Here is a 27,686-nt window from a genome sequence, read left to right as displayed (position 1 = left end):
AGGACGAGGCTGCGCTTGGGAGCGTACTGCGGCCATCTGGGCTGGCGGGAACACACCACACGCTTCGTCAACATCGCACAGAGGTTGTATTTTCCCGACATTGCCCAATGCCTCTATTTGCGCTCCAGCGGCGCGAGAAATTTCAAAAGACTGAGCGATGGATAGGACTTCATCTAGAGTCGGATCTGCCAACTGAAGGGCACGTTGCCCAACTTCTTTGTCGGGCGCCGATTGGATAATAGCATCCCGTACCATGGAATCAGTGTAGGATTCTTTGTGAACTTCAGTAACAAATTGACACTTTCTACTGAGGCCATAAAGTTCAGCAGCCCAAGCACGATAGGATTGATTCGGTTGTTTTTGACAACGATAAAAGGCAACACGAGAGGCTACCACATGCGTTTGTTTTTGAAAATAGATGGACAGAAGTGAGCACATTTCAGCAAAGGACAAAGACGCAGGATCTTTCAAAAGAGCCAATTGCGACAACAACCAATACATCTGAGGTGAAATCCATGAAAGGAACAGAGACTTGAACGTTTGTTCGTCCGCGACATGAAATGCCAAGAAGTGCTGTCGAAGACATTTTTCATAATCAGACCAGTCTTCCGCCGTCTCGTCGTAAGGAGGAAAAGTAGGTAAAGACAACGACGAGAGACGCCCCGCATTTCATGTCGCGACGAAATCACAAATAGCATTTGTGAGAAGCGTTTGCTGTTCTATAAGTCTTTGCAATAGTTGCTCTAAAGTAGCCATGGAAACATGTGGGTCAACGATGGAAAAGAAAAATCACTACCTCGTCACCAATTGTAATAACTTCAAGTTGAACAAATATATTTCAAGGAAGACGCAATACTTGAAATTCACAGATCAAGTAAACAGAGTAAGATGGGTGTACACTTTAACAGTCAAATCATAACTGAGTCCACGTCTAGCGGCCGCTGGCTGGCTGGCCGCTTAGGTGGCGCTGCTGCTGCATGGCTGGCAGACAGCGCCACATGTAGAGAACGCGCATAACTGCACGGTGGCACTTTGAAAGATCGGCAAGTCACAACACTTGTCTATGACGATTCATGCATAGAAGGCACACAATTAATATTTCTTCAATAAAGTGTCTACAATGTTAAAGTATTAAGAGGGGTAGATACAGGTTCAGATCATTACATTGTCAAAATCAAAATTAAGCTCACACCACTAAAAAAGAAACCAAAATGCAATAAACGAGAGAGGAACTTTGATCTCCACCAATTAATTAGAAATGATAAATACAGAGAAGTCACACAAAACATAAAACTGACAGATAATTTAGAAGAACTGGTTCAAATTCTCAGGCAACAAGCAGAAAATTTAGCCGCATTGAAACCACGTAAAGGACATGTCTGGTGGAATTCGGAATGTGACAAAATTCATGAAGAAAGACATCATGCATGGTTAAAATTTCAAACACACAAAACAGAAGAAAATGCAATCAACCTCAAAAATATTAGGAGAAAGTTCACACAAATTAATGCCCCTCCCACATTAACGCTGAAATGGGAAATGGAAAAAAATGGCACATAATGACAACGGAAATGCCAAAATCATGGCAAAAGCATTTAGTAAACTTTTGAATTGTAAAGAGCCCCAGGAACTTTTAGCAATTAATACACACACACCCATCAAGACTCCACCTGATCTCATAAATCCTCCAACAATCCAAGAGGTGGAAACTGCACTCAGAGAGATGAAAAATTATAAGGCATACGGAGAAGACCAAGTTTTTGCAGAAATGTGGAAATATGTCAGTGATATAGTTTGCACATCCTTACACATAACCCTAACAAAAGTCTGGATAACAGAAAAGTTTCCTGAACATTGGACCACAGCCAGAATCCACCCACTCCAAAAAAAAAAGGCAACCCAGATAATTACAGAGGTATCTCTCTCTCAGACTGCACATACAAGATTTTCTCCAGAATCCTATACAAAAGGATCAAAGAGCAACTAGAGAAAGAATTAGGTGAGTACCAAGGAGGCTTCAGACCTCGGAGAAGCTGTGCAGAACAGATCATCACTTTAAAATTAGCCATAGCATATTACAAGAAACGAAAAAGAATTAGGTGAGTACCAAGGAGGCTTCAGACCTCGGAGAAGCTGTGCAGAACAGATCATCACTTTAAAATTAGCCATAGCATATTACAAGAAACGAAATAGATCTCTTGTAATAACCTTCGTGGACTTTAAAAAAGCATATGACTGTATTCATAGTGACTGTTTTGTAGTTTTTTAATTTTGTTACTATTGGCAGGCTCTTTTTGTTGTAGATGTTCTTGGTGATATATTGTGCTCTAGTCAATTTGGCCATGTTGGCTTTTCATTGAGGTTATATGTTATGATTTCTCCCAGATATGTAAGAAATTTTGGGCTCCATACAAAATTAATCAATCTGATAGAACTCACCTTAACCAACACTGTATCAAAAGTCAAGTTCAGGAGGGAACACTCTGAGCCATTTATCATAAAAACAGGTTTAAGACAAGGAGATTGATTGGCACCCCAGCTGTTCAACTGTGCTTTAGAATACATAATGAGGGAATGGTACAAGATTAAATCAAACTATATCCAGATTGGAAGACCCATAGACAACATAAGTTTAAATTGTCTAGGATTTTCTGATGACCTTTCTCTCTTGCCCAACAGTATTCAGGATACAAGTTACTTCACTACAAGAAATAGCACAGAAAATTGGCCTTGGAATATCCTTTGAAAAAACAGTCATCATGTTAACTGACCCACCACTCAAATAAATTTGGCATAGGAAACCAAGAAATGAAAATTGTGGATAAATTTAAATATCTGGGAGAAATCATAACATATAACCTCAATGAAAAGCCAACATGGCATAACAGAATAACCAAATTGACTAGAGCACAATATATCACCAAGAACATCTACAACAAAAAGAGCCTGCCAATAGTAACAAAATTAAGAAACTACAAAACAGTCACTCAACCAGAAATAACGTACAAAAGTGAAACCATCTTCAAAACAACTAACACTGCACAAATAGACAAAATACTCAAAATAGAGAGAAGAATCATCAGAACATGCATCAACAAATTGTACCAGAAAGATGGACACTGGAGAGTAGCTACAAATGAAACAGTCTACAAGGAAGTAGAACCGGTAATGAGTACAATCAGGAAGAAACACATTTCATTTTTTGGACATCTAATCAGAACACCAGAGAACAGGATCACCCGGAGAATAATAGAAAAATTGTGGAGTAGTAAGTGCAACATTAAGTGGATTACAGAAATCAAGCAAGATATGGATAAGCTACAGATCACATTGGAAGATCTAAGAAACAACACTAACAAAATCAGGAAATTCGCAGACAAACAAACCAGACTGCAAATGAGAATCAACAAGCAGACAATAGGAAGGGTGATTTCCGATGAAGAAAGAAGGATGAGATCCGAGAGAATGAAGAAGCACTGGGCTGACAGGAAACTGAAAAATTCCTTGTATAAAGTTGGCTAGAGTGGTCCAATGAAGGCCATAAAATGAAAATAAATAAATAAATAAAAAGTGATTGTAAAAGTCAAACTTAGTGAATCCTTCATGAACTCTCATTAGTTACTGCTTACATATGGTAACTGTGTCTGGCAATGTGCATTTAAAACATTGTTTTCTTTATCTTTACCATTTTGAATGTGTTTGGTGCCTCATTCTAAGGACTGTGCATAACTGACTGTTGTCTGAAGAACTACGATCTGTGGAAGATTATGTTTACACAATTTGTTGCCATTATCATGAAATGTTGATTGAATATAAACTTAAGGTAAGACAAACTAGTCAGCATTCAAAAGGAAATGTCTAATTTGAATAAATTCAGAATCATGAAAAAAGTCACTGAATTCCCAAGTACCCATAAAAACAATTTCAGATTATGAGACTTAACTCAAAGTGCATCACTGAGGAACTTTAATCTACAACCAGGTTAGTACAGTCACAAGTTCATGAATTTGCTATGTTGTATAACACAAAACTTGGATCAAATGAACGAGCTTCAGTATTTTTCTAAATTAAAATGAGACATGCTTGGTAGAACCACTGAATCAGCTATCTAAATGATTATCGTGACTTGACCACAGATACTAATCATATATTATAGATACCACATAGATACACAGTATTTATTACTGAAGGTTTTCTGTTGCAAAGATGGGGGGGGGGGGGGGGATTCTACAAATGTCTGCACCGCAGAAAGTTGGCTCAACCACAGAGCAAAATTCTACAAACTTGGGAGAAATAAAATTACAGTGGAACAGTCTGGGAAGTGCAAATTTTTGACTTAACCTTTAATGCAGTACTTTTAACCAGACAATTGAAAATCACTTTACACGAAAAGTTTCGAAGTAGTTCTTGTGTTTGTGCTAGTATAACACAGCTGCACATTTATTACACAGCAATCAGACTAATCCATTATGCATTGGTGTTTTGCACCTCTGTCTCACTTGCATGCATGATGATTTATGACCTACTTCATCCAGCCTTACATCTAGTGGAGGTTCACATCCTACAGACCACTTTGTCTTCTTAAACTGTATCTTATGTTCCGGATCATTATTTGGCCTTCCTCCTTTTGTTGAAGTTTGAGCAGAATGACACAAACAGTGAGCAATCTCTATGAGAAATTCAGAAAGCTTCAATAAGAATTTTATGTCTCTTCATGATGCTTTCAGGAAGATCAGCACCTCCCGTATGTTTACTGTATAGCTTTATTATTCGTGGACATGGTATTATTATTCCTGAGTTTGGTTTCTTGTCATACCTTGTGGCTTCATGCAAAAGTTAGTGTCCATCAAGAACAGCAAATCCACAGCTGCAACATACTCTACTGAAGTACCTCTGCTTGTTTCTTCAGCTCAACCTCTGCAGATAGTTTCCAGTCTGGTACTCTATTTCTTCTCACTGTCCCAAGTGCATAAATTCTTTGTTTATGTAACTAAAGAATACAAAAAATAAAGTGTCTGAATCACGCCATGGACTGGGGTGATTTCGAACACATGAGTTTTTCAAATCTCTGTCAAAAAATTTAAAGTATATGGGGGAGAGGGAATTTGGACAGTTTTTTTAAATTCTTCCTATTTGATTTTAGTGGCTTGTGACACATTTTAAAGTTGTCAATCATTAAGGATTGGTCAGTTTTATTATAACTTGCTTCACCATTTCTTCCTCGTCCTCATTTAATACTGGTTACCTTCCCATTCTTCTCTTGGCAAATTGTTAGAAAATTTCTTCTCTTTTCAGCCAGATTTATCAACATAGCCTTTCACTAAATATCTAATATTGAATTTAGTGAAAGAAAATCCCCAATATGCAGCCCTGAAGTTACCTTGCTTCAACATTTCGTCTTCTTCCTCCTCCTCATTTAGAACTGGTTGCCCTCCCATTTTTCTTTTTTTTTTTCTTATTTTATTTTTTCTCTTATATTCTTTCTTTTGTATTACCCACACATTATTTTGAAGGTTCAATCTAGGTACATCATATAAATCACACACTTCTCTACATGGTAACTTGCCACGATGAATATCTTGAATGGCTTTGTCTAAAAGTTCCAGGTCATAACTACATCGTACTTTAGCACCTTTCATACTTTTACATGTTCTCGGAACTGTCTGAAATCACCCTAAACAGTAGACAATTTTGTAAAAGCCATTGTTATTTTATAAATTTATATGAAAAACTCAACAAACTTGTGCAGGAAATGCCTCATTGCTATAGGCCACTGAGCTTGTTGACAATTACAGTTATAATACTTTTACCACTGGTCATGATTGTTCCATCTTGATGATAATGTGCAAATTTCCAACAATGAGACTGTTCATCATATATTTACTAGGTAAACAACTGACCCAAAATAAAAGTCATGGAATGCAATGAATACTATCTCACACTTCAAATAACTGGTGTGCTGAAATGAAAATGAGTGGCAATTTGTTACTATGCAGTGGAAAAGAGCAGATAAACTATACTGTCTGAAATCTCCACAGTGTCCAAAATCATCCCATTTGACAGCTGGAACAATGTGTGTCACATCTTGCATGGAGTCATAAGAGAAACAATCAAGATGGTCTCCACCACTTACAAGGGGAAGGCCTCAGACACGGCCAACCAATTCGGCTCAAATTTGGTAGGTCGTTTGTGTACAAACTAAAATGAAGGACTAAGATATTTTGGGTCAACACCCCTGCAATTTTGAGAAAATCACCCCTAAAGGTTATGAAGAGCAATCGACTCAAAATTGGAAAGATCGATAGATAATTGTAAATAGAGCATTTTTCATCATTAGGTATGGGGTCCGCAAATGAAAACTTTTCCAGAAGTCGAGGAAAGAAACTTTTACATCTGCTGCTTCTGTATCCACCTGGTAAATGCATTTCGCCGACAGCGCAGATAGTGCAATGGCCAAGGTAACTGGCTGGGTACCAGAAACCCCAGGTTCCAATATCGAAGAAACCTAGTGGATGTTATTCTTTTCGTTTGTATTTTTCCATATCCCAATTGATAGTAAAGTATTAAACTTTTACGACTGGTCACATGAAAACAACTCCGAGTAAGAGTGCTGCGAATCCCTCACGAGGGGTCACAGATAGCCAACCGCACGACACTTCTTTACAGCGAGGCACGGGACAGAATGCACACGGGGAGTTACGTTGTCCTGGTTGCCTCTTCGTCATCTCATAGTTGTGAACCTGGAATAGTGGTGTCCAGCACGAGCCTTATAGAAGCCAATCAGAAAGAATTATTTTCCGTCATTAGGCTGCTGCGAACCTCGTGGATACATGTAGTGATTTTTCCATAGTTAATGCGCCGAATGAAATACGTTTTGTGAATGAATACAGTGTTCTTCTGTAAGTAACATATGACGAGTACTGTATGTGGTTTGTAGTAATTAGCTCGTCTGTTTATGCTGTCGTAACTAGTTATTGTTTGTTGTGTAAAATCTTTCAGGTGCATAATTTGAATAATGGAGGATGTACACCCTTCGTCTAGCGCTGTAATATACAGTTGGGAGCCTGTCACAGACGATGGCAAGTGGGAAGTTACCGACACTGTGTTTTGGTTGGTAAAAGTGTTGCAAGACAGATGCATTATCAATGCACTACTGGAAGCAGGCTGTTGTGTTTCTCAGCGTTCCAGATTGATAGGAGTGGCTATCATTGAGTGATTTTTGGAGCTGACGAACGAAATGAATTTTGTTGATACTGAGGTACTATACCATGAAGACGAAGCAGAAGGTGATTCAGTGGAAGATATCCCGACTAGTGAATCGCTAAATGGTCATAACACTTTGGAAATCTCCACGTCACTGGGAACATGTGCCTCATCTGTTCCTGATGAGTATTACGAACCAGTTACTAAACAACTGAACTACGACGCTATACCCCTTGAAGTAAAAGTAAAATGGTAGCGCTAGCCAGGAATCATCCAAATTGGAACTTACAAACACAGCAAAAGAATGGAGCAACAACAGCCCTGAAAAGGAAGGAGGACTTGAAATTGTGGGAAAGTGATGTCGTTATAGAAGGGACAAAATATGACAATTACCAGGCGATAAGTAAGTGGACATATGACCGATTTGTCGAATCTCATTTTTGTAAACTTAGAGAAAGCTTTTGACAATGTTGAATGGAATAATGCCCTGAAAAGGAAGAAGGACTTGAAATTGTGGGAAAGTGATGTTGTTATAGAAGGGACAAAATATGACAATTACCAGGCGATAAGTAAGTGGACATATGACCGATTTGTCGAATCTCATTTTTGTAAACTTAGAGAAAGCTTTTGACAATGTTGAATGGAATAATCTCTCTCAAATTCTGAAGGTGGAAGGGGTATAGTACAGGGAGCGAAAGGCTATTTACAATTTGTACAGAAAGCAGATGGCAGTTATAAGAGTCAAGGGACATGAAAGGGAAGCAGTGGTTGGAAAGGGAGTGAGACAGGGTTGCACCCTCTCCCCGATGCTATTCAATCTGTATATTGTGCAAGCAGTAAAGGAAACTAAAGAAAAGTTCGGAGTAGGTATTAAAATCCATGGAGAAGAAATAAAAACTTTGAGGTTCGCCGATGACATTGTAATTCTGTCAGAGACAGCAAAGGACTTGGAAGAGCAGTTGAATGAAATGGATAGTGTCTTGAAAGGAGGGTATAAGATGAACACCAACAAAAGCAAAACGAGGATAATGGAATGTAGTCGAATTAAGTCGGGTGATGCTGAGGGAATTAGATTAGGAAATGAGACACTTAAAGTAGTAAAGGAGTTTTGCTATATGGGGAGCAAAATAACTGATGATGGTCGAAGTAGAGAGGATATAAAATTTAGACTAGCAATGGCAAGGAAAGTGTTTCTGAAGAAGAGAAATTTGTTAACAACAAGTATTGATTTAAGTGTCAGGAAGTCGTTTCTGAAAGTATTTGTATGGAGTGTACCCATATATGGAAGTGAAACATGGACGATAAATAGTTTGCACAAGAAGAGAATAGAAGCTTTCAAAATGTGGCGCTACAGAAGAATGCTGAAGATTAGATGGGTAGATCACATAACTAATGAGGTATTGAACAGAATTGGGGAGAAGAGGAGTTTGTGGCACAACTTGACTAGAAGAAGGGATCGGTTGGTAGGACATGTTCTGAGGCATCAAGGGGTCACCAATTTAGTACTGGAGGGGAGCGTAGAGGATAAGAATCGTAGAGGGAGACCAAGAGATGAATACACTAAGCAGATTCAGAAGGATGTAGGCTGCAGTAGGTACTGGGAGATGAAGAAGCTTGCACAGGATAGTGTAGCATGGAGAGCTGCATCAAACCAGTCTCACGACTGAAGACCACAACAACAACAACAACAGAAAGTGGCGGCTCTTTCCAGCACACAAACGGCATCACTTATGACCGGTTTTAATCGCGATTACATGATCAACATCAATCAAACAGGATGTGAGTATCAGGTGAACATTCGACACACGTTAAATCACATAAGGGAGAAAAACTAACCCTTGTCGCAGCTGATAGTAAAAACAAACCAACACATTCGTATACAGCGCAATATGCCATCACAGCCTCTAGAAAAGTGTTTGCCTAAGGTTTCCCTGTGTTTACAGGAAACATATGTTACATTTGGTTCTCTGGTTATAGAAGAGGTCAATCATTTAACCGACTTGTTGAAAAATGTTTACATTACCTGCTCGAAATCCAGGAAACTACCAAATGCAATTTACAAAAAACTTCTTGAGAATGTTTTGAAAACTGTACGTTTCTGATAACAAGTTTTGTCTAATATCAGATTCCTGGAGTGGAAAAATTAATACTACAATATGTGGCACAAAGTTTATAGACAGCGAGGGTCAGCCAACGTCCACCAGTAAAAGTAATACCTCCAAACTACAAACCTGTGTGCCAGCCATGGAATGTTTATTTCTATCGCCAGGTTAAAAAGTTTATTTCCGGGCTTCAGAATTGCAGTGTGCTCCTGGAAACCCAGCGGGAATTGCACAACAGCACAGATGCAATAACTATTCACAGCATGATTCATAACCAGCTTTCAGCACCGATTTTTCAGGCAATGATATCGTATGCGTGGTATGCATCAAAATTAATTCCCAAAAAAGACATATTTTAAAATGTAAACCAAGTTTGTTTCCCGCCGACTCTTCGGAAGGAACAGTCTAGCTGTCGATAGATTGCAGTCATTAGATGTTCTTGGTGCCGTGAGTATATTTGTTTCAAATGTTTATTTAACAAGTACCATCTATCTAGTTGTTCAAAGAAAAGTGAGAACACGTAACAGTAACTGGAAGAGCCATTGTAAAGTGACCTGGAGTAACATTTTAGTTGTTTGCTATCCCAAGAAGTTTGAAAAATTTATTTGCCTACCTTATTATTGTCATTCCTTATTGTTTTACTTACCTTATTAATCCTCCAATCCCTATCAATTGAGTTATGGAAAAATACAAACAAAAAGAAGAACTTCTGCTAGGTTTCTCGCTCACTGTTTCAGGAGAGTACTGACATCTATGATTGCTTGGAAGCGCTACTAGCAGACCCAGCACAATGGAAACAAATAGCTACAAAATGAATTTGTGGGAAAATGTTGATCAGAACAAGATACATTGAAGAAATGAAGTCTGCAGCTTGTCAACTACACTATGCATTCATTCATCATAATCGATGTTTTCGGAAAGCTTGTAACAGGGTCAGTCATTTTTTTAATAATGAAGCACTGCACCAGTTATGTATTTTTTCCATGCTTAGCACATCATGTTTCAAGAATTTATTCTCATTGCCAACTGCAAATATTTATATATGTATTTTGTGTGATGCCTGTGTGTTGTACTGCCTCTTTTGCACTGTCGTCATCTTTTTGTTGTTGTACGGTACTGTGCAACCTTCATTACATAGAAAACCCCACAGACAGGCAAAGCATCACTTATACTGTTTGTCAACTTCAATAAAATCCAATGGGCGGTGGGAACATTCCAACCATTCAAGTCACCTGGCCCAGACGGAATCTTTCCAGCTCTCCTGCAACAGGCAGTAAAGAATCTCATAAGAGTCCTATGCAGGTTATTCAGGGTTAGCCTAGCAGGAGGAATCATTCCCAATGCTTGGAGGGTAGTGAAGGTTGTCTTCATTCCAAAGCCAGGGAGAATTGATCATACCAAGGCCAAGGATATGAGACCAATTAGTCTGTCCTCCTCCATTCTCAAAATATAGGAAAAACTGGTTAATGTATAAGTAGGGGAAAGGAGGCTAATTAGGGCCCCTCTACATTCAAACCAACACACATATCAACCAGGTAAATCATGTGAGACAGCTCTCCATCAACTCGGGAGGGTGGAGATAGCACTTCGCTTCCAAGAAATAGCCCTCTGCATCTTCCTGGATATTGAGGGGGCCTTCAGTAACACGACCTTCAATACCATGGTAAGGGCAGCAGGGATGCATGACCTAGGGACCACTATATGTCAGTGGACCAGGGCCACGCTTAGTGGAAGGAAGGTAGAGGCTACCATAATGAATGAAAAGATGGTAATTAACACTACTACAGGTTGCCCACAAGGAGTAGTTCTGTCCCCTTTATTGTGGAATCTAGTGGTGAATGTACTCATTGAGGAACTAAATTCCAGACAATGCTTCTCCCAAGGATACACAGATGACCTTGTCATAGTAATACTTGTCAAGTTTACTGACACAGTTAGAAATATGGCACAAGGAGGATTGGATATTGTACAAGACTGGTGCATTAAACAGGATCTAAGGGTTTATCCTAAGAAGACTGTTGTGGCGTAAGAAGACTGTTGTGACGCCATTCACGAAGAGGCGTATCCAACACTCAAGTTGGAACCTAAAGCTCTTCCATGAAACTCTACCAATGAAAGGGATAGTGAAATATCTAGCAGTAACCTTAGATGAGAAACTAACATGGACCCCTCACATTAAGAGCATCTGCTCCAAGGCAAAAATGATACTAGGGAGTACCAGAAGGGCTTGTGGCAAAAACTGGGACTTAAGCCCCCGAGGTATGCACTGAATATACACCACGTCGTTTTTCACTGCAGCACGATTTTCTCAAGAAATTTCAATTACCAACTTTCTCATCCAAATGTGAAAATATTTACAGATGCTGACCTGAATAGGGAGAAATAATCAAAATAATAAAATAAGAGAAATCAGAGCTCTCACAGTAAGATTTAAATGTTTGTTTTTCTCATGCGCTGTTCAAGAGTGTAATGGTAGAGAAATAGCTTGAACATCGTTCAATGAACCCCCTGCCAGGCACTTTACTATGAATACTAGAGTAAACTGCAGATGCAGAGTAAACATTTCATGCTGAATATGGAAAAAAACACAACTGGTGCAGCATTACATTATTTAAAAGAAAAACATTTGAGCAACACATAGAGGACAAAGGCATTAACTAGTGCAAGCAGCACGATGCTACCCACAAAAATTTTTCTGGTGTGCCCAATCTGCCAGACTCGTGCATGTGCAGAGCTATCTGAAATTGAGTGGTGTAGACCTCAGGTTTACGTTGTCACTATTCTGGTGTTTTCTGTTTTTATTTCCTGTACAGCTCTCATGTCACATGGAAACAAAAATACATTTCTATGACTGGATGATATCAAGTGAATTCAAATACATTAACACACTCGCAGAAGACTAAAATAAAATGTAATTATTTCAGCTATCTCATTAATAATTTTAACTCCATGTTATTAGCAGCATTACTCATCTTGCAGAACACCGGAGTTTTTTTAATTTTTTTTGGTCAGCTAGCTAAAGAAATTTGGTTTTTATTATTCAAATAAAATGAACTATTCTATTCCACTGAGGCAGTCACTTTATTTGAAAAATGTATTCCATTACACGCTACTGAATATTTTCAAGCATTTACTCTCATTCATGTGCACATTTTCATTTCCTCACGAGTATAGCATCAATAGATCACATGTTAGGCCATAATAAAGAACTAAATGTGATAGATTATTCTAATTGGCATCCCAAAAACCATACAGTAAGCTTCATTGTGAATCTGGACATACAAATGTGCATTTGAAGAAGAATTATAATTTTTAGTGTGGTTTACAAAATTCCAGTGCTCTTGGCATGTTTTCTGATCTCTTGCTGCTTTTAAGATGTAATGTAGACTCTGTTAATGCTATGCATACATACACTCATAAAAGTTCACTTGAAGGTGAGTAAGGAGGCAAATTTTGTCAGTAGTACTTCATTTCAAATATATCGACTGCTTTAGCAAACTAAATGAGTTTTTACACGTCTGCCTTCCAAAAAAAAAAAAAAAAAAAAAAGTTATTTGATCGCAAGTCTTCACATTAATTTTTAATTTGTGTTGTTAGTGTTTTAAATTTTAAGAATGTCATTCTTTGGTAGAGTAATTGGTTCATATGTACAACATATTTCGTGAACTTTTTTTTATACCGTTATACACCCCACTTTTATCTTTCATTAATTCAGATTAATAAAAGAATGGAAAAACTTTAGACCATTCTCAGATTTATTTTGATCATGTTGCTACTGTGCATAACTGACTGGTGTTATATAAGAATGCAAAAAAATTAATGAGGAAAATTAATTTCAACTTGAAACTGTGTATAACAACTTTCTTGAACTTTAATATCTAAGAACAAGAATTAAGAGTGATTTAGTGCACAACACAACACGAAAGCAGAGACTGACACTGTACTATGTCTGGTTGCCCTCTCCACCTAGCTCAGACTTTCTCACTCAGAAATGAGCAATGAAAAGCACAAAGCCAACAGATATATGTACAGCATCTCTTTTCCAACTATTCATCTATTTCACATTCTATTCCACTGAGTCTGTTGGAAGTAATAGCAAGAAATGAAATGTACACACTCGAAGTACGTGACATAAAACGAATGGCTACGTTCATACAACAGGAACCTTGTGTTTAAAAAATAGCCTTTTTCATCAAGGAATTCAAAAATAAAACTTGCCAACACAAATAAAACATAGGCACCATTTATCTGCACTGCTATAACAGTGTACTTGTTTTGAGAGCTTTCTGGAGGCCATAAAGACTATGTAGGTCCAAGATAGGATTCATAAAGTACAAGTTTAGAAAGTAGGTTGATGCAGAACGGTAAACAGAGATGGATTGAAGGTAACACAATTATACAGCAAAGTAACATTCACCCATGTTAATTGCATCAAGTTACACAAAAAATAATGTACTTTTGATAGATTCTTAAAGCATCGGTGTATTTAAGTGTGGCATTTCGTTACTGTGCATACTGCTTATGATAACTACCAAACACAGCATTTTCGTTTTGAAACAATGCAATCCAGCACGGCATAAAAATAAATTCAGGGTTGACAACTAGGGTCCAGGTGACCAATCAATGAAATTCCATGCAAAAGTGGGATAAGAAATGTTTCAGCAGTGAACACACCAAACACAGGGTTCATTTGTCACCGTAGCAGTAGCGTAGCAGTGAAAGTAACTCTGGCAGCTGCTCAAATGAAACTAATGTGTCTCGACAATCGCAAAGCTGTGCATCTGCAGTAAAGGCAGTTTGAAAATGGTTGTTATCAGTCAAGCTATCTTTATCTGAACAAACCTAGTTACTCCCATCAGCCACCATGCAGAGCAGAGCTTGGCAGTGGCAGCAGACAAAGCACAAAGTGTTTTTTTACTGATTCAGATCTGCTAAGTGGAGAATCCTGGTGTCATGAAAGTTAACCATGTAATGTTTGTAAACACTATTTGAAGGTCAATGCCATGCCAGCATCATTTTATGTCAATTAAATCAGTTTTTTTTTCCCTCCATGAACATCATTTCATGAAGTGTAAATTTTGGGAAAATTATGTTAATGCAAAAGTGGGTGTGAATTAACATTGTGAACACAGGAATTTGATGGAAATGATAAAAAATGTACACGGTGGGAAATAGATAATTACAGGAAGGTAACAGTAGGGTCATAATGTAAATATTCTTCTATGAAGAAACATTTTGCACAAGTAACAAAAGCAGAGAATAATGGCTGCAGATCAATGAAAAACCTTTGAATTTACTGAAACCTTTGCGGTAAGAAGTATGAAGTCAATATCGTGAAGCAAAATTATTGTGAGAATTCCAAAAACAGATATTCACCACACAAATAATAAAGGGACATACAAGATCTTTCACAAAACAATCTTATTCTGTCATGAGGCTTATGTCAAAGTAAAATAAAAAAAAAAAAAAAAAAAAAAAATATCAAAAGGAAAAGTCAACTGAAAGAACTGTAGAAATAACATGGCGACAGAATGGTTGTACAATACTTCCCTTCAGGAGCTAAAATTCCAAGTAAAAATAAATATATAAACAATACATAAAAATGGATGGTACAAGCTCAGAATGAGATGTAAAGATGGAGTAAGAGGAAGAGAAATCAGAAGCAAAATGAACAGTACATGCCAAAGCATCAAGTCACAAAAGAGAGATATTAACATTAATAATGGATATCAACGAAGATGCAAAAGTACCTCACCAAAATTTTTATCAAGTCTAGCATCGTATGGATTAAGAGCTGGGCCTCTGGTGGAGGCGATAAAAATAAAAAAATTAGAGCGTTCAAAATGTAGTGCTGGAGACATGCTAGAGAATCATGAATTGAGAAAATAAACTATGATGAAGCGTTAAGAATAGTGAATGACGCAACAAACCAATAACATGAGAAAATGTGTGACAGAAAAAGTAGACAAATAGATCATATAGGTCGGGCTGTTCCAGCTCAAGACCTCAGCTGTGAGGCGTCGGAAGCCCATGGGCACCAGTAGGCAGGAGTGAGTGAACAGCCTGTGCATGTTCATGCAATGATGCAGGTCAGGTGGACAGGGCTGGGCAAGCAGCTTACATGCAGCACTGTGCACAAAACAGTGGCTATGCAGGAGACCATGGACAAGGCAATGCAAGGCGACTAATTATAGTTAACAAAACACATTAATATTCGCCAAATGTACAAATATATTTTAGTTTGAGAAATACAGTTCTGTTTATTCATAATTAATGAAATATTCGGTGTTAGTAGTCAAGTTCTGCTGCAACATACAGAATACTCTTAAGTGTTGGGTCACACAGCTGGGGTCTTTTTGCAGTTTTTACTCTCTTCATTATAGAAAACAGTAGTTTACAACCATATGTTGAGCCAAACATAGATATGATGTCAGCTGCATTCCTGTGTGTTTTGCTAAATTCTTCTGCATGAAGATCATGATACCATCTCATGATACCAAATGTTGAAATGTGTGTGAAATCTTATGGGACTTAACTGCTAAGGTCATCTGTCCCTAAGCTTACACACTACTTAACCTAAATTATCCTAAGGACAAACACACACACCCATGTCCGAGGGAGGACTCGAACCTCCGCCAGCACCAGCCGCACAGTCCATGACTGCAGCGCCTTAGACCACTCTGCTAATCCCGCGTGGCTCTCATGATACCATACAATTCTTCCCAACTTAACAAAAATGGCAACAAGACGCTTTTAGAACTCACTGCTGTCACTATGTAGCAAGACGTAACTAAGCGATAGGCACATAATGCAGCAGTGCGCACATGTGATAAAAGTGGACCCCTGTGGGTGGCATACCCCCAGCACCTGCTCGCCTGGCGAGCCCCTGAGCACCCTTACGCATCCTTAACCCATGGAGCTGGCCTGGAACAGCCTGATATGGGTCAAGTGATATGCTTTATCAATCTATCAGAAGAAAAAGTGGAGGAAAAGAGATAGAATGGATGGCAAAGAAAGTTTACAAACTTCATAAAAAGGAAGCGTTTCTGCAGAGGTAAAAGAACTGTGCCTGAAAAGAATACCTATGATAAATAGTAGAAGGTACAAGCTACCCAGTAACATGACAGCTGAGGAGATGGAGGGGGAGCAGAGGAGGAAGAAGAAGAAGAAGAAGAAGAAGAGAAAAGACTAAAATACTTGTAGTTTAAGAATCCAACTGAGACAGATATAAAAACACACACACAAAGAGAGAGAGAGAGAGAGAGAGAGAGAGAGAGAGAGAGAGAGAGAGAGGGAAGATAAAGCAAACACGGCAAGTATTACATTAAGAAATTACAGAATGAGTTTTATTAGCATATAAATTTATATAGGGAAATTCAGAAGGAGAAACAGTGGCTCAATGTGCCAGCATTGCCAGTTAACGAGATGTGCAACAGCTGAAGAGAGTGATGTGGGACACACAACAGCAATGTGACAAAGTATTATCCTCCCCTTTCTGTGAAAGACACATCAGGCACCCGCTTTCTTGCTTGTATGCCACTATAATAGTAGCATACATTGCTTCATAGGTGCATCAGGTAATCACATTTCATATTAAAGTTACTTGGGGGTAGACAACACCAACATATCCATTTCATACATTTCAAGCAATTTGAACATTTCTTCTTGAACTATATTTTCAAGTTTTATTTATGCTGTGTCATGTTCCACACTTTGATCATATTTTGGTTATTTTTTTCTTGATTTTTGGAAACTAGTGTACATCACCTTACACATAACACAATTTTCATTTCAAAGGTTGTTCATGTTATGTGATAAATTATTTTATCATCTCACTGTATATACTGGTTTATTTATATTTGTTATTAATATGGAAAGAAAACTCAGTTTCTTAAGTTTACACACTCACACATGATTAAATATGAGTTATTCTTGACTTACATTATGTCTATTTCAGAACAACAATAAACATAGTAATTGTTATTCAGAGTCAATTTGAAGGTCATTTTATCAACCTGCTGTTCAGCATGTACCTCTTGTGCACTTATACAGAAAAAAACTATTCACTCATAAACAATCTGGGCACAAACCATGGTGGCCTGTACTGGTAATAGTGTGAAAGTTAGCAATGGCATCTTGAATACAAATGAAAGTACAAGGAAATTAAAGAGTAATCTAAAACACATTGTATTAATATTAATTTCATACCTGTAAACAAATTTTGTTGGGGCAAGTGTGTTTAGTATGTCCCCTTGCACCACACATACAGCAACAAATCTCCCTAATAGGGTCTGGACACTGCTGAAGAATATGGCCAAGCTGGTTACAGTTTAAACAACGAGCACGTTTGAATGGGCCATTTTTGGGCAATGGCCCTAGAAAATCGATCTCCAGAACCTTCCAATTGCTAGAATTGCCTACAATAGAACATACACAAAACCTTTTCTTCATTATCTGCAGAAAATGGTACAATATGATATGAGGAAGAAAATTAAGTTTATAATTCATTACAAAAGACAACTGATAATTGTAATGATGAACAATGTTAGGCCAGAACAAATATTTCCACAAAATGTTGACAATAAGAAGTATATAAACCAAAATCTTTCATGCTGTCTCAAGAATCAAAGCATAAACTGTTCAAAGAAATTTAAACTTTGTATCAAACTGCCTATTATGCAAACAACAAATACTTTTAGTGGCAAAATATTTTTTGACAGCAGGTATTTTTTTCAGGTCGTCTTTAGAATGTTTGGTTCTATAGCACCCTATTTACATTATTATAGAGCTTGTCATAGTTGTTTCCTTGGTTCCTGTCCTCACTGAATGCACATTTGTTTCACAAACACACACAAAAACACAGTTCACATTTTTCATGAAGAATACTCAAAGTAACAATGTCCAACTTTCAAGAGTTCTTCATTAAAACGTGTAACATGTTTCTGTGCATATTTTGCAACATGTAAGCACACAGATGAGAACAGAAACCAAGGAAAAAACTATGGCAAACTATACAACAATATAAAGAAGATCCCACAGCATCTAACATTTTAAAGAACAACACCTGAGTATTAACAACAGCACAAAGATCCCAAAATGTGTTTGGGCAGTAAAAATATTAATTGTTTTTGTAGTAAGTGGATCTGAATTCTCTTAATTTAGTCTGTAAACAGCTGTATCTACAGATATACTCTGGAAATCTCTCAAGGGTATGGACTGGTCTTCTGATGCTTGTCTCAAGCTGGCAAAAAGCTGTGTGTGTGTGTGTGTGTGTGTGTGTGTGTGTGTGTGTGTTTTCTTCAGAAATTATTTCTTGGTTGTAGAATTTGTAGTCGGAATTTTAAAACTTCTTTGGAGTACTTTAAACGTATTAGTGTTGGAAACATGTACATAGATGGAAACTGCTATTCAATAGTACTGACTGCAGAAAAAAATGAAAAAGGATTGTTATATTGAAGTACATATATAAACAAGAAATATTTTTAATTAAATTTGTTTCAGTCAATTTACAATACAAAGATGCGCATAAAACATACGGCCAAAGTGAAATTCATTCTTTGTAGTGTGTTACAGTGTACATGTACACTAATTTTTTTTCTACGAATGATGATAACAAAAGTTTCAGTAATAAAGAATTTTTATATCTACTGGTATATACTTATTACTGTAGAAACTATGAATTTAGCAGGCACTATAGTCAACTACACTTTCCCATTCCCTGTACTCACTGTAATATAAGTCATGTGCATTCTAAAGTGTTAAAACCAAACTGTTAGTCAATAAACATATTTTTGCTAACCCAAAAATGAAAAATACATTAGTGAGGGAAAAAGACTAATCATAATCTGATAAGCTGTAGAGCAGGATGACAACAGAATTTTTACATGATAAACTGTGCATTAAATGGATAATTCTATTCTCTCAGATAAAAAAAAAAATTAACTGACTGAACAGTATTAATGTACAACTCTAGTGATAAAGTATGTCACTCTTATGTGAATGAATAAGTCAGTATATGGCAAAGAAGTTTTATGATTTTATAATAGTGTGTCATTGTTCTCTGTTACTATTTGTGATTCTGAAGCCCATTAATTGCAAATTTCTGTAAACTAAAGCAGTTATCAGACAAGCACTATAGTAACAAAAGATCTGATCACTGAATTATGAGGTACTTCAGCTGTAAAGCTCCAAATTATAAGGGACAATTACGGTCTTTTACCTACAAGCTGTGCATATTTTCTGGTATCATCTACCATCTCCACACAGCATTTTGATACCGTGCTGTTTATATCACCAGCATCAGTCACGGTGGATGACAGTTATGTAAGCAACAAGCCATTACACTATCAGATGTAGGTTACACCAATACATGTTTTTGTGCAAACGCAGATGTAGTTTATGTTTCTAAAGTCTGCCATTTTCTCTCTAATGGATTTGTGGGCCTTATCTGAAAAGTTGCAAGTTCTGTGAAGTGGTTCTTAATTTGTTTAGTCAAATTTTCTTTCCCTTATAGCAAAGCAGACAATTTTTTTACATGAATTTTGGTAATTAACTTAGTTGAGATGATTATCCAGAATTTGCATTTTCTATGTAAAGTGTTCATATTACTCTGCACCCTCACATCAAGTACTGCTATTTGCTGCAAAGTTAAAGTATGAGGTAGTGCGTGCCCCATATACAGGCCAGTCATGTGTACCCATAAAACACGGTGCACATAATGAGAGAGTTATAGCAGATGACAAACCAGTATCAGTTTTAAAATCTGTCACCTGTTCAATACACAAAGCATCAATTCCTCTTATGCTAAGAATTTGCATATTGTTTGGTCAATGTTGCAAGCAATGAAAATGTTTCACATTATATTAATATCTCCACTCACAAGAAATGGTCTGGATAACTAATAATAGTGTCAACCAAAGTATCATTTTATCCACACGTCTGAGGGTAAATAGACAATGAAAATTATGACTACCACAGCATGCAATTTTTTAAGCTGAGATCTCACAATTCAGTGTCCATCAAAGTCAGTTCATAAATGCTGTTCATTATTTTATAGCAGCTTTTTGAGTAATGGTCTATGTGCAGTTTTTTACTGTCAACTGTAAACTGAGGAACATTTGCTGCCAACACACTACCTGGCACACAGCTTTTCCTCATCAGGAGGATACTCCTGGTCTTTATACAGTTGTTTGCAACAGAATATCCTTGGGATATTTACCACAATACTGATTATCCTTCTATTCTCCTTCAATTATTCTCCTCTTCATCTCTGTAATGGACTAACCTGATCAATGCATGATTCTTTATGAATCTGAACGATCCCACATTTCTAACTTTAAAAGTTTTTCTCCTTTCCCACATATGTGAGTAACATTTACATTATACTGAACAATTTCTTCAGACACTATTTTTGTGACTACTGCCAGCCAAATGAACAAAGCCAGTAGACTGGTCTAACAGCGTATAGTTCTTACATCAATAAAAAAATAATCAATTATTGATAATATAATTGGATGGAAAAAAATCTACTCACCAAGCTGCGGCAGGAGTAAACACATACAAAGAAAATCTTTCCTTCTCATCCTGTACAGTAAGTCTCCCCTGATCGGGATTCTGGGCACCTTTTTCGAACTGTACGCATTTCCTAAACCTCGCCAGTCTTTTTCCTTCATTCCACTTTCTTTCCCTTCAACCGTCCCACCAAAAGAAAGAGCCACTTGCACACTTACTTAATGTTTACATAAGTTTTCTCCTGCTGCTGCTTAGTAAGTAGATTTTTTATCCAACCAAATTGACTTTTTCATTACTTTATGATGTGATTCTGTATGAACAAAGGGGATAGCATTATCCCCCAATACTATTTTTCTACAAAGAGTATATGATCTACTGTACATTTTGTTTCATGCCCCTGTATTGGTATATATTTAGATATAACAACAGTTGTTGTTTATTGCTATAAGGACAAGATACACACATATTAACTGATATTAACTGAGACAGGTACAATCACATAGCATATTCCCAGGTATATGGAAATTAATGAAAGTGTGGGAGCATGTGGCAGAGATAATGCAATCGTGCACAGACGTTTGGATGTCACATGGCATGAGGCCAGTGTGACTACAGGGCCAAATGGGGTTGGTCCTACAACATGAGGTAGCGGAAGTTACCAGAAAAGACAGTGTGTGTAAATCAGCATGCGGTTACAGTGCACTATCAGTGTTCTTTACATGATAGATTGATAGCCGCCCCAAGCAAATGTGCGTCTGTTGCGCTATCACGTTTTACATAGTTTTTGTGAGATATACTGAAGCTGCAGCATTTTTCTTGAGCACACTAGCATAAAAGGGGACACAAAATTAACTAAATTGCTAAATCCAAGCAATTTGCATGTTTATTTACTCATACTTACATAAATAAGCCAGCTCCCTGCCCTTCATTTGTCTTAAGAGTAAAATCAAATGTGTTACATAAATTCCCTTTAAAAACTTAGGTACAAAAACTTGGTGTAAAATTTAAATGTGCTTTCTGTGCTGTTTTTATCAAAACTCATGTGGGTATTGAGATATAAACTGTAGTATTAAACCATCAACTGTAAACATAAGCTGTGGTTTTCAGAAACATATTGTTTAGTGTTGTATTGTCCGCTGTAAGGTTAACTGTATTTTCAGAAATCTCAGCCACAATATCCCCCGTTCACAACTAAAAGCTCCCAAATTTCCATTATACATTTACATGAATATATTTACATGAAAAAGGGGTACTTTGAGAAGTTTTGGATACTCGCAAAGATTTCCACAATTTATGAGTGTTTTGTATAACTTAAATTGTAGTATATTGGTGTTCGTGATTTACAGTTACCATGAATAAGAAACGTACTGTGCCATATTAGTCCCCTCTTTTAATAAGAGTGTATATTGTGTAAATTTATTGTAAAATAACACTAATGCCAAATTTTCTTAGTGACCAAAACTGGAAAAATGCTTCAGAGAAATAGTAAAACTGGTACCCATTTTCCTGTTGCAATAGATATCTTGTTTTTGGCAATAAATTACTTATATTCCAAAAGACTGCTGATAATATTTGTAGCATATCAAACTCGTAAATTAAAAGAGACTCAGCAAATTTAGTACAAAGTTATTTGTTTTGATACTCTGTAAAATACAGCACCAGGCATAAACTGTTTACTGTTCTGTAAAATACTGTACCAGGTATTATGCAACCACACTGTATTTGCTGTTCTCAGGCAGAGGATGAATTGGTTCTATTTGTAAGCAGCTGGTAGGTGAATGGAAGCTGCTGCAAATGGGTGTGCTGGGAGGGTTGCCAAGAGTTGTGTACCAGAGGTACCCAAGATACCTCAGGTAATATCCTTTCCTGTGGACACTGACTCTTCTGCAAGAATTACAAGCCCAAGACTGTGAGTGGCATGTCAATGTTGGGTCTAGGCATGCTGTACAGAGTAGGCAGGAATGAAAGAGGACTCGGGATGTTACACTGAACCCTCTAAGAAGCAAGTTTGAGGTGCTATCATTCATTGACACTGAAGCAGAGTCAGTGGGATTCACTTTGCCTGTTTTGGGGAAACCTGTGTTGTCCCATGTCAAGAGGAGGCTAAGGCAAAATGGTAGGGGGCTAATAATCGTCAGCAGTTCAAATGTATGGTGAATAATGGATCCCTTAGGGAAATTGCAGCAAGAGATGGGGAGTAATACCAATTATACTCAGTGGATGTGCACCTGGAGGCCTCATTCAGCATGTTGAAGAGGCTATTTCAGCAGCCATTGAGGGAACACAGTGCAACCAACTACAAATTGTGGCACATGTTGGAACAAACAATGCTTGTTGTGTAGGCTCCAAGGTTATACTTGGATCATTCCAGCGACTAGCAGAGAGGGTTGAGAACACCAACCTTACTTACGGAGTTTCAACAAAGCTCACAATCTGCAGCACTGTACCCATTTCTTAGCTGAATGGAAGGCTTGAACCAGTGACTCCGAGGGGAGTGGAAGGCTTGAAATAGAGACTCTGAGGTTCTGTGACAAGCTAGGCTGTGACTTCCTAGACCTGTGTCATGGGGTTGAGAGTTATAGGGTTCCCCTAAATAGGTCAGGTGTGCACTACACATCACAGGCAGCTACCCAAGTAACTGACTGTGTGGGTATGCACAAGGGCCTTTTTTTAGCTTAGACAACCCTCCAGCCAATCCAGACAATGAAAGTTGCGGGAAACCCAGAAGTATGAGAGTAATATCCAAAGAAATGTATCCCACAGAGAGTACCAAAATCCTATTGGTTAACTGATGAAGCATTTGCAACGAAGTGCCAGAGTTCGAAGAGTGCCTAAAAAGCAATGAAGCTCACATAATGATAGGCACAGAAAGCTGGTTAAAACGTGAAATTAACACTAGTGTGATCTTCAAATATGTAGCGAAGGCTAGGGAAATGGGAGATGGATGTGGCGTATTTGTCATAGTAGACAAGAGACTCAAATGCACTAAGATATAAATGGAGGCTGCATGTGAGATTGTTAGGGCAAGACTCTGTACCAAGGGTGGGCAAAAAATTATAATAGGGTCCTTCGTTTGACCACCAGATTTGCCTCCTGATGTAACAGAAAACTTTAGAGCAAATCTCAGTTTACTTGTACGTATGTTCCCTAATGATACTGTAATCACTGGAGGAGACTTTAATCATCCAACAGTCAATTGGGATAATTACAGTTTTGTTGGTGGTGGGCATGTCAAGACATTCTGTGAAATGTTACTAACTACCTTCTCTGAAAAGTACATAGAGCAAATAGTTCACATACTTGGATCATTCCAGTGATTAGCAGAGAGGATTGAGAATACAAGCCTTGCTTATGGAGTTTCAACAAAGACCACAATCTGCAGCACTGTACCCAGTTCTTAGTTGAATGACTTGACCTCTTTGTGAAGTCCACACTAAAACTGTTATCACTGCCCATAACACAGTTATAGCAACGCACAAGAGGCAACTAAAACAAGCAGAAAGACTTGTACGCTCAGCAAACTATACAGAGAAACAATAGTGTCGTACCTCAATGAGAAACTTTTAACTATTAGCTCAGGACAGGATGATGTAAAGAAACTATAGCTCACATTTAAAAGACTGTTGACCATGCACTGGACAGATATGTATCCAAAAGGACAGACCTCCATGGTATACAGTCACTGTAAAGGAATTTCTAAAGAAACAGACCATGGCATAACAGGTATAAAACAAAGCATAGGGCTATAAATAGAGAGACGCTCAATTAGATGCGTTTTGAAGTCAAGATAGCAATACCTGAAGCCCTCAATGATTACCGTAGCAGAATATAGTCAAATGATCTTCCACACAACCCAAAGACATTCTGGTCATATGTAAAGGATTTCAGTGGCACTGAAGTTTGTGTCCAAGTACTCATGGATGATACTGGAACTGAAGGTGAGAGTAGCAAAGCAAAAATAGAAATGCTTAACTCTGTTTTCAAATAATTCTTTACAAAGGAGAACCCAGGAGTATTGCCCCAACTTAATTCTTGTACCACTGAAAAGATGAGTCAAATAGATATTAATGTCAGTGGCATAGAGAAACAGCTAAAATTATTCAAATTGAACAACTCCCCAGGGCCAAATGGGATCCCTATAAAATTATGTACACTATTTGCAGATGAGTTAGCTTGTCCGGTAACTATAATCTAACATAAATCCCTTAAACAAAAACTGTGCCTAGTATTCCAAAGAAAGCAAAGGTCACACCCATCTACAAGAAGGGTAGCAGAAGTAATCCAAAAAATTACAATTCAATATCATTGACATCCACTTGTTGTAGAATCTTAGAACACATTCTGAGCTCAAACATAATGAAGTATCTCGAATAGAACAGCCACCTCCACGACAACCAGCACAGATTTCGAAAATGTAGATCACGTGCAACCCAACTCACAAAACATATTGAAAGCTATGGATCAAGGCAGTCAAGTAGATGCAGTACTTTTCAATTTCCGAAGAGTATTTCATTCAGTTCCACACCTATGTCCATTATCAAAAGTACAATCATATGGGGTATCGGATGAAATATGTGACTGGACTGAGATTTTCTTGATGTGGAGGAGGATGTATGTTATCTTGGATGGAGAGTCAGTGACAGATGTAGAAGTAACTTCAGGTGTATCTCAGGGAAGTGTGTTGCATCCCTTACAATTCATGTTGTACATTAATAATCTTGCAGACAATACTGATAGTAACCTCAGAGTTTTTTTTTGCAGATGATGCAGTTATCTACAAGTAAATGAGGTTTGTACACAGCTGTACAAATATTCAGTCAGACCTTGATAAGATTTCAAAGTGGTGCAATGACTGGTAACTGGCTTTAAATGTTCAAAATTGTAAAACTGTGCGCTTCACACAACGAAAAAACATAGTATCCTGGAGGGGGGAGGGGGGAGGAGTAGGAGTAGGAGTAGGAGTAGGAGTAGGAGGAGGAGGAGGAGTAGGAGTAGGAGGAGGAGGAGGAGGCTACTGTTTAAAGTCCCATTGACAATGAGGTCATTAGAGATGGAGCACAAGCTTGGATTACGGAAGGATCGGGAAGGAAATCAACCATGCCCTTTCACACGAAGCATCCCAGCATTTGCCTGATGAGATTTAGAGAAATCATGGAAAATATAAATCAGGACGGCCGGATACGGGTCTGAACTTTCGGCCTCCCATATGTGAACATAACATCCTATGAATACATTAATGAATCACAGTTGGAATCTGTAAATTCATACAAATACTCAGATGTAACACTTAGCAGGGACATGAAGTGGAACAACCACAAGGGTGCACTCATGCATGAAGCAGGTAATAAACTTCGATTTATTGGTAGAAAAGTAGGGAAATGTATCAGACAACGAAGATGACTGCTTACAAATCTCTCGTGGGACCCATCCCAGAATACTGCTCAAGTGCGTGAGACCCATACCAAGCACGAATAGCAAAGGATATTGAAAGTATACAGAGAATGGGAGCACCTATAGTCACAGGTTTGTTTGACCCATGGGCGAGAGTTACTGAGATTTTGGAAGAACCAAACTGGCAGACTCTTGAAGATAGATGGACAGTATTCTGAGAAAGTCTACTAAAAAAGTTTCAAGAACTGGCTTTAAATGACGACTCTAAGAATATACTACTCCTTCTACATATTGATCCAACAGTGATCAAGAGGATACGATCAGATTAATTACAACTCATGGAGAGGCATTTAAACAATCATTTTGCCGCACTCCATACATGACTGGAATGTAGAAAAAGTCCTAATAACTGATACAGTGGGATGTACCCTCTGCCATGCATTTCACTGTGGTTTGCAGAGTATAGATGTAAAACAGCAGAGAACATTGCCTGGAGACAACATTTGAACAACTTCACATGTGGAAGAGTTATCGGGCAACTGGAATGAAGAATAAGTCACCAGTGCAGCCCAGGTGCTTGGTACTGGCCACAGTGTTTTTTCACATGCATGGAGTGTGAACCAAACCACAGGCACTGCTGCCCAAAGAGAGGAGGTGGTTGAACACAGACAAGTACAACAGCAGATGACTGCTACATTGTGCAACAACCAAGAAAAGAGCCACATCAAACAGCATGTGCAATTGCAATAGCAACCACATTTAACAGTAATGTATGGCACACACTTTCACACCACACAGTGGCAGAGAACTGCATGGGAGTGTCTCCTTCTCCAATGACCAGTACTTTGTGTTCCATTGACATCTGCATGTTGGAGACACCATTTGTGATGGTCTCAAAAGAATAGGAACTGGACGATCAAGGAGTGGGTTGCCTGCTCTTCTTGGATGAGAGCAGATTCAATGTGAGTAATGATTTTGGGTGTATCCTCATCTGGCAAGAAATGGGAACACTTAACAAACCCAGGAACATTGTTGAACTTAATTTTGGTGGTCCAAGTGTTATGGTGTGGGGGAAACATAATGCTGTGTGGTGTACTGACCGCACCTTTGAATACCATACATTCACCGGTCAATGTTATTGCAACACTGTATTCCTTCCCTTTGTGTGCATTTTTAGGGGATGCATTCGGCCCTGCCTCATTTTTATGGACGACAAAACTAGACCGCACTGAATGGCACAGATGGAGCAGCTCTTGGAATGACAGGATATTTGGCAAAATGGACTGGTCTGTCAGTAGCCCCAACTTAAATCCCATGGAGCATGTGTGCAACATTTCGCAGCATGTCCATATGCATCAACAACCGATTAGCAGTTGTTAGCCACATAGGTGGAGGAATGAAAAATCCTACCACAACAACTCCTAAACAGCCCTGTCACCAGCATGGGAGCATGTTGCAGAGCATGCATTGCCATCTGTG

General features: G+C 38.1%; 1 protein-coding gene across 3 annotated transcripts in view; it reads right to left on the bottom strand.

Annotated features, from left to right (window-relative positions):
• Nucleotides 1-27,686, bottom strand: part of LOC124717007 — a 94,763-nt gene that overhangs the window by 25,452 nt on the left and 41,625 nt on the right. For all 3 annotated transcript variants that reach the window (XM_047243665.1, XM_047243656.1, XM_047243648.1), the window contains one exon: nucleotides 17,514-17,722. In XM_047243665.1, coding sequence (XP_047099621.1) covers nucleotides 17,514-17,722 — 209 coding nt within the window. The remainder of the gene's footprint in view (nucleotides 1-17,513; nucleotides 17,723-27,686) is intronic.

Source organism: Schistocerca piceifrons, chromosome 1 (assembly GCF_021461385.2).
Source record: "Schistocerca piceifrons isolate TAMUIC-IGC-003096 chromosome 1, iqSchPice1.1, whole genome shotgun sequence".
Taxonomy (NCBI): Eukaryota; Metazoa; Arthropoda; class Insecta; order Orthoptera; family Acrididae; genus Schistocerca; species Schistocerca piceifrons.
This window is presented reverse-complemented; position numbering and strand designations above follow the sequence as displayed.